The sequence below is a fragment of the Sapajus apella genome, unplaced genomic scaffold, assembly GCF_009761245.1.
Source record: "Sapajus apella isolate SASKATOON/1434 unplaced genomic scaffold, GSC_monkey_1.0 scaffold14, whole genome shotgun sequence".
NCBI classification, from domain to species: Eukaryota; Metazoa; Chordata; class Mammalia; order Primates; family Cebidae; genus Sapajus; species Sapajus apella.
Genome location: NW_022436954.1, coordinates 18,350,332 through 18,358,777, shown reverse-complemented (window position 1 = coordinate 18,358,777; position 8,446 = coordinate 18,350,332). Strand labels below are relative to the sequence as shown.

Sequence of the window (8,446 nt, the reverse complement as noted above, 5' to 3'; positions counted from 1 at the left end):
TTAAAAACCTGCTGCTGCGGGACTGCCTCTATTTGTCTTTTTCTCCAAACCACACGATGCATTTTTTTTTTTTTTTCGAGATGGAGTCTCTGTCGCTCAGGCTGGAGTGCAGTGGCACAATCCCAGCTCACCACAGCCTCCACCTCCCAGGTTCAAGCGTTTCTCCCACCTCAACCTCCCAAGTAGCTGGCACTACAGGCGCGTGGCCACCACGCCCAGCTAATTTTTATATTTTTTGGTAGAGACAGGGTTTCACCATGTTGGCCAGGCTGGTCTCAAACTCCTGACCTCGAGAGATCCACCCACCTCGGCTTCACAAAGTGCTGAGGTTACAGGTGTGAGCCACTGCACCCGGCCCCAGAATGCATTTCTGACTTTGCTGGCAGGCCCGTGGCAAGAATGTAGGAGGAGTGAGTTCACTGTGGGGGTTGGAGTGGGGGTGAGGTATGCAGGGATGCATGGCGTGGCCATTGGGGCACCCTAGCTGCTCTGTGGCCAGGGATTGGCGGTGCACCTGGGTGGACAGGGGGCTTTTACACTGGTCCCAGTAAGAAAGGGCAGCAGGTGAGACCAGGGTGATCGCAGTGAAGACAGAGAGGTGTGTGCATCTGAGAAATGTTCAGGAGGCAGAATCTACGAGCCTTCCTGATGGATCCTCTTTGGAGGACCGGATAGGAGGAGATGCTGAGGATGACTGGTTTCTGGTTTGGGGGAAGATCTTGCATTCAGTCTAGGGCATGTTGAGTGGAAGAAGCCTTTGAAGGCCAGGCATAGTGGTTCATGACTGTTATCCCAGCACTCTGGGAGGCTGAGGCTGGCGGATCACCTGAGGTCAGGAGTTCGAGACCAGCCTGGCCAACATCGAGAAACCCCCTTCCATACTAAAAATACAAAAATTAGCCTGGCATAGTGGCATGTGCTGGTTATCCCAGCTACTTGGGAGGCTGAGGCAGGAGAATCACTTGAACCCAGGAGGCGGAGGTTGAGTGAGCTATCATTCCACTGCACTTCAGCCTGGGTGACAAAGTGAGACTCCATCTCATAAAAAGAGAAGTCTTTGGAACAGCCAAGCAGAGGTTCCCAGTGGGCAGTTGGATGTATGGGGTGGAGCTGGAGGGGGGCGGTGCTGGAGATACACATGTGGGAAGCATTGCATGTGAGTGACCATCATGGTGGCAGCCGGGCCTGGCTGCCCCTTGTCAGATTCGGTGGGGGGTAACTGTGGGTGGCAGCTGGGGGCAGGGGATGTGCCCACCTGGCAGAGAGGGAGGGCGGTGCTGGCAACAGCCCACATGGTTGGAGGACTGATAGTCTGTGGTGCCAGGCTGGGGAGAGAGGCTCCTCGCCATGTGTCTCACCCGGTGGTGGCGGGAAAGCATCGTGGTGGGGAGATGATGACAGTGAGGTGATCTCCAGGTGTGTAGATGTAAGCTCAGGCTCCAGCCAACGGCCTGGCCCATAGGAGGGAGAACCCAGCTGCTCATGACAGCCCCCTTCCCTTTAGAACAGAGGAAAGGGTGGGAACTTGGAATCCGCCTTCTTCCCTTGGCTTCCCCTCCTCATATGTGATCTTGAGCTAGTTAGCCACTGCTCCTCACTCCCTTTTCTCATGGGTAAAAAGCAGGTAAGACCCCTCCTCCCTGAGGGGCTGTAATGAGGATCAAGTGAGAAAGAGCCCATGAGGCCCTAGCAAAGTTCTCAAGAGAATGGACACTTGCTCAGCTCGGGTGGTGTCGTCCCGTCCACGCCCCAACTCCCCAAGGATGTCTGTGTTCCTGGGAAGCTTCCCTTGGCCAACCTGGGCTGCTTGGTTGAGTCCAGGGGCCTGAAGGGTCATTGGTGCCAAAGCCTGATTGGGGAAGATGAAATGTCAAGGCCCAGGTGCCACGCAGCAGGGCTTGGCTTCCCTCTGCTGGACAAGGCCCCCAGCTTCTTGCCAACTTCCCCAGGTGAGGCATGTCAAAGTCAATTTCATGCTGCTTCTCTTGTCCCGTGTGTGTGTGTGTGTGTGTGTGTGTGTGTGTGTGTGTGACTGTCTTGCAATGACACCCAACTCCATGCTCAGACACTTTCCACCACTCAGGATGTGCTTAGAGAGCGGCACAGAGTTGCGGCCGGTACTCCTTGGTAATCCTAATGGGTTGAGATTGAGAGCTTGCTACCTGCCATTACTCTTCCTAGCGCCTTACCTGCATTACCTCATTTTATCCTCACAGCAGTCCCATGAGGTAATTAATCTTCCTGGCCCCACTGTATGGATGGGGCAACTGAGGCATAGAGAGAGGAAGTAAATAGCCCAAGGTCGCACAGCAAGCAAGTGGCAGGGCCGGCTGGAACCCCAGGCAGCCGGCCCCAGGGCCCACCTGTAACCATTGCCAGACCCCAGTCTCCTGGGCCATTGCTGCTTCCTGTCCCGGCAACCCCTGGAAAAGCTTCACAAGCCCAGGGGTGTGCTGGGGCTGCAGGAGGTGGGATGATGCGCCTGTGGCTGGCAGGCATGCGGAACACGGAGGGGATGATGGGAGGCCGGAGGCGGCCCCTCCCAGGGCTGATCCCAAAACCAAGCAACTCTGCAGCTCATCTCTCTTTCCTTCCCTGCAGAGCAGGTTAGCTTTTTTGTTGTTATAGTTCTGCATTTTAGGGTTCCGATGCTTCAAAATCACTTAACAAAAGATTTGAGACTCCAACATGGGTTTGCTGGCAGATCCAGGATGGCCCCTGGGCCTCATGGAGTGGATGTGCCAGCCCTGCAGGGAACCCCAGCCACACTGATGTCCTGACCTGGCCTGGGGTAGGGACCCCTGAGCCACCCTTAGGGCTCTGTCCCAGTCACACAGCCCTTAACTGGACTCCCAGTGCCACAGCAGAGACAAGGCTGGAATATTCAATGAAGACCTTTTCTCCTGGTTGGCATCTCTGGGCCTGAGGTCTTTCAAACCCTGGCCACAGCCTGGTCACTAGAAATTACCTTAGGCGTCGTCCCACAATGCTGATTCCTGGGCTCCAGGCCAGACTCACTGATCCAGTGTTGTGGAGCGAGGCCTTGGTATCTGCATTGCTGACCAGTTCTCAGCTTATTCCAAGCACACTCAGCCCTGAGAGGGTTGTGGACCCAGATCATTGTGCTGGTGGGGACTGTTTCCATCTGGGTATATCCTGTTTGCCCCATGGGGCTCCAGGACGGGCTTTTGGGGGCCTTCCCCGCTCAGCTTCTGGTCAACTTCCAGGCAGGTACTAGGATACCACCAGGCCACTCATCCCAGATCAGGCCCCGCAGTCCACCTGCCTGGGCACAGCCTCAGAGCAACTTTTGGCCAAAGGGACCAAGCTTCTGCGTGATGGACAACGGAAGTGAGCACCCAAGAATCCCTGGTCTCAACAAATAGCAACCGCCACCCAACAAGGGCTGGGCGTGATCAATCCACCCCCACCTGGGGACTTGTTCCCTTGCACGTTCCTATAAAGAAAGGAAAGTTCTCCCACTTTGAGAATATGTGTCATTCAAAGCAAGTACCACGCACCAGTGTCTGCGGTCAGCATAGGAGAGGGGAGAGTGATGAACATGAAGATGACAGAGCTGTGAGGTGCTCAGGGTCAGATGGGGCAGCAGCCATGGACTGGCAGCTCCTGGCTCGGCACTGGCTTGCTTTTTCTCCGTCTCCCCAGTCCCCACGCCACTCTGTTTATCTCGATCTCTGTCTCTGTCTCTGTCTCAGTTTATGTATCTTCAGGACTGCCTAAGAAAGCACTAAGAGAATGGGAATTAGGTCCAGGGCCTGTGGGCTGGGCTGGTCCCAGAAAGCTGCCCAAAGGAGGTAGCACACAAGCAGGGTTTTGAAGGCTGGGTTGTGTTTCCTTGGGGAAGTGGCTGAAAACTGGAACTCCTTCTGCAGCCAGGAACAGTAGAGGGGGTGGAGGTGGGACAACAGGGAATGAGGGTGTTAGACCCCCAGGGAGCACCTACTGCATCCAAAGGCAGCAGCTGCTGATATGCTGATGTGAAAAGGATGGTCCCCTTGCTGATTCTTCTGATTTCCCCAGAGCAGCAGGAAATCCAGATATTTATGGGAAATTTCCCAATCTTCCAATCACTGTAGTAGCGACATAAGGCAACCTACACCCTGGCAGGTCTCTGCCCCCCTTAGGGGCCGGGTGGCAAGGAGAGTCTTTGGTACAGTGCTGCCAAGTTGCTATTTCTGGGTCTCCTGCCCTGCACCCCCTCCCCACTGTTCGGTCCCAGCAGCCATGTGATAGGGTAAGAGCTCTGGGGCCACCTGCCAGGAACCCTATCCACATGCTGGACTCTGGCAGCAGGACTCTCCCCACTGGCCACAGCCTCACCTCCTGTCCCTCCCTCCCAGGGCTGTTATACGGTGATCCTCAACACCTTCGAAACGTACGTCTACCTGGCCGGAGCGCTTGCCATCGGGGTACTGGCCATCGAGGTAAGTAAAGGCACCACTTCTGCCGCTCCCCAGGACAAAGCCTGACGTGGAGCCCAGGCAGATCCCCATGGCCTGCGCCCCCAGCACCCACCTCTCCATTTCCTTCACCTGAGACCCAAGGGGTCCCCCCACTCCATGGGCACTATGGGGTGGTAAGCCCAGCTGTGTCTCTGCTGCCTGAGAGTCATTCTTGAACTCTGGAGATGAAACCTGGAGCCAGTGTCCCAGAAGTGGGGATGGGCAGGCCCTGAGGGTCATCCCCACTCCTTCCCACTCCCCACCCCTGACCCCACCTCCACCCCAGCTCCATGGTCCAGAGAAATTCCACGCTTGCAGAGGGATCTGCACAGCTGCCTTGAAGGACAGGCCGCAGCCTGCGGTTCAAGATCGGGCCTTTTCTCTGTGGGGTGTTCAGGGCCTATGGGGTTTTATTCATCCACAACGGTGGTCTTAGTCTCCTTTACCTGAGGGCGCCAGAGTCCCCTCGAAAGCTGAGCTCCTGCAGACCCTTTGCAACCACCACTAGGTGGCGCCTCAGCCAAAGAGAGGAGCAGCCGCCTCGGATCTCCAACCTCCGGGATCTCCTCCTTCGGGATCTCCGACCTGCGGCTCCAGGGGGCTGTAGAGAGCGCGTCCCAACCTGACCAACCCCAGGAAGAGGCACCCTGGGGCCTCAGCCAGCCCTCGGCCTGCGGGGGAAGGAAGTCAGGCAGTCCAATCCTCAGCTTCCCCCTCCAGCAGCCTGGGCACCTGGCATCATGAACTTGGCCTTGCCCACTTTCCCACTGTGCCTGCAGCCCCACCGACCGCAGCTTCGGAGAGGCTATTGGCAATGGCAGAGAGGGGGGTCATTTATTATTCATTCATGTATCAACAAGCATGCATGGAGCCCTACTCTGTGCCAGCACTGTCACAGGTGAACAAGTCCCCTCATGGGAGGCAACAATGAACGAGATAAATGTGCACCAAGCCCCAGGGAACTCTCAGGAATGTGTCCCACGCAGGAAGAGCACAGGCCCTAGAGTCCAGCTCCCAGCTCTGTGGCGGAATATCTGAGCCACAGTTTCTTCATCTGCAAAATGGGCTGGTCACCCTGCTCCCAGGGTGCAGAGGGATTACAGATGGCAGGGACAGCATACCGCTGGGGCTCGGGAAGCAGCATTCATATACTTGATCCACTGCCTCACTCACAGCCCAGCCCACGAGCCCAGCTGGCCAGCCCCATGGGAGGCAGAATCTGATTCAAGACAGAGACCTTTACGTGGTCCCATCCCGGCCGTCCCTCCTCACCCCAGTGAGCCTCCTGGTGATGTGGCCATGACCTCAGCTACTTGCAAAAAGAGCTCGGGCTGTGGGGGCATCCTTCTCACCAGCCCCTACCTGGCTTCCTTTATGTGGTGGAGTCATGGTCAGAGCAAATTTGGTCAGAGTCCCTGAGCTAAGGTCTCCCTTTCCCACCACTCCAGGACCCTCAGACAGGCGTTCAGGGATGAAGCACATAACTCCAGGAAGGGCTGCAGCTGCCTGCCTATTCATAGCAGCTCTGGTAACCTTTTACTGAGCATCTACTACATAACAGGCACGTTACGTCATTAAGCAATTGCATGACACTTAACTCTCACCACCTTCCTGTGAGCTGGAGGGGAGCCTGCAGGGGCTGTGAACACGGGCTCTGGGGTCAGATGCCTGGACTCAAACCCCAGCTCCCTTGCTGGTGTCTGTGTGACCTCAGGTAGATTATGTACCTCCCAAGAAACCACTTAAAACCGTGCCTGGGACATGGCCAACTCTGGATACATACTCGGGCCCAGAGAAGGGAAGTGCTTTTTCTAAGGTCACCCCTGTAAGCCAGGGAGCTGGATTTGAACTCAAGACTCAGTTTCTAAAGTCCTCCTGGTCCACGACTCCACCACATAAAGGAAGCCAGGTAGGGGCTGGTGAGAAGGACTGGCCCCAGGGGAATTCTTAGGGGAGTATGCTAAGAGTGACAGGCATTCACTCTGTCCCTGAGGCAGATGGCCCCCTTCCCCTGGAGTGGGCCTGGCCACCCACAAAGGGCCCAGCCTGATAAGCCAGTTCCTGCTTTTTTTTTTTTTTTTTTTTTGCAGCTTTTTGCCATGATCTTCGCCATGTGCCTCTTCCGGGGCATCCAGTAGAGGGTGTGGCCTGAAGCTTGAAGACTCACCCTGCCCACCACTGCCCAGCACCCGATGCCCTCCCCTGCCCCTCTCTGCTGTCTTCTTGGCCCCAGAGGAGAAGATGAGGCCATCATAGATGGTCAGGAGAAGGGGCCAGGGGAATAAAGCTATTTTTTTAACAAAACAAAATGAATACAAAAATATGGACTGAGGTATCCTCACCTGGAGTCGGGGCAGATGCTGTGGACTCTCCGCAGAGACCCCAGCGCCTGGCCCAGGATGGAGGCTGCTCTAGAGACCAAAGGAACACCAGGCCCCGTGCCCTCCTTGGTCCAGCCGGACCCTGGCCCCTCCCTCCTCACTGCTCCAGGACCTGATGCCAAGGAAGTGAGGATTTAGGCAACAAGGAAGGAGGCAAAAGCCAATCTCCGAGAGGTCATCAAAGCCCAGGGGGCCCCACGGAGACTCAGCTGCCATGGATTGTCCCCGCTTCAGGTCAAGGCCAAGAGTAAGCTGCTGACACAACATTCAAGAATGGCCCAGCTGGCAGGATGTCTGCTTTCCCCTCTGTTGGACTAAAAAATCTCAAAGGCCCAGAGAGGGGCAGTGACCCATCCACAGACACAGCACAGGCGTGTGACGGTTCTGAAAAGCAGCTGAGATGTCTCCAGGCTGCTGTCACGGCATCCAGGACTGTCAGTTCTGCTGTACACATGCATGCCTGGCCTCAGCATCCCGGTTCCCCCAGACAAGAGAGGGCAAGCTGGCCAGAACTGCCTCCTCCCTTCTCTACAGCTAAGAAAACTCCGCTCCTTGACGTCCCACTGCACCCTGCCTCCCACCTCCCCACAGCTCTAAATCCCCAGGAACACACACAAGGGTGCACATCACACCCCCTTGTCCACACTGCCCACCTCTCCCCACAGGGAAGGCCACCCCCTTCCCTGCCCTTCCCCAACTCCCCAGCTCCCAGAGTGGAAGAAATTCCCAAGGCCATCTGGGTCTCCCTCTCCCCATCCAGAAATGAGGCTTGGAGATCCTTCTTCAAGGTCCTGGCCAAGACTTCTTCACCCCCTCGCATACCTCTAGGACAGAGCTTCCTACCTCCCAAGGCAGCCTCCTGCCTTTGGACTACTCTGACTTGAGCATCAACTTAATATACAGAAGAGATTTCTGTTTTTGTGTGCTCCATCCACGGCATCCCACTTGCCTGCTCTCCTTCCTGGAGTGTTAAGGTCACACGTTGACTCCCCTGAGCCCTCTTCTCTCCAGGCTAAAGGCATCGAGGCCATTTCTGCTGCAACAGGCTTCCTGTCTCCTCACTGTCCACACAATTCTTAGTATTCCCTCCAGGCCTGGGCAGGGAGGCTCACAGATGCACACCCACAAGTATTCAGGCCTCAAATTCTAGACAAGTGTTGGCACCTGGATTGCAAGATGCCCCTATCCTGATAGATCAGGGGTGGCTGCTGGAGGCTGTCCTGGTATCCGAGGCTTGGTCTGGGCTCAGTGGGAGACCGTGGTACAATCCTGATGAGTGATATCTGCCAGGCACGGCAAGTTTGATTAGTGATGTCTGCCACGGGCAGGGATAGAAGGAGCAGTGTGAGGTCTGCTCTCTTCTCTCCCCTCTGTCCCTCTTCAGGAAGAGCTCATTCTGTCTCACAAGCCACCAGCACCCTGTACCAGTTTCCAGCCTCCCCTTGGGCTTTCCAGCCACCAGGGACACACGGAGCCACAGCCTAGAGTCCAGTGTTCCCCAGCCTGTACCACCTGGCCCCTTTTGAGATGCAGCCAGAAGCTCTGTGCCTGCTGCAGATTCAGGCGGACCGTCCTCCCATCTCCTCCTGCTATGCCCACCAG

At 56.3% G+C, this 8,446-nt stretch overlaps 1 protein-coding gene across 1 annotated transcript in view; it reads left to right on the top strand.

Annotated features, from left to right (window-relative positions):
- TSPAN18 (tetraspanin 18) overlaps positions 1 to 8,446 on the top strand; it is a 170,592-nt gene extending 162,146 nt beyond the window's left edge. The window contains exons 6-8 of the mRNA XM_032283716.1: positions 3,117 to 3,231; positions 4,261 to 4,445; positions 6,554 to 8,446. Coding sequence (XP_032139607.1) covers positions 3,117 to 3,231; positions 4,261 to 4,445; positions 6,554 to 6,601 — 348 coding nt within the window. The 3' untranslated portion in view covers positions 6,602 to 8,446. The remainder of the gene's footprint in view (positions 1 to 3,116; positions 3,232 to 4,260; positions 4,446 to 6,553) is intronic.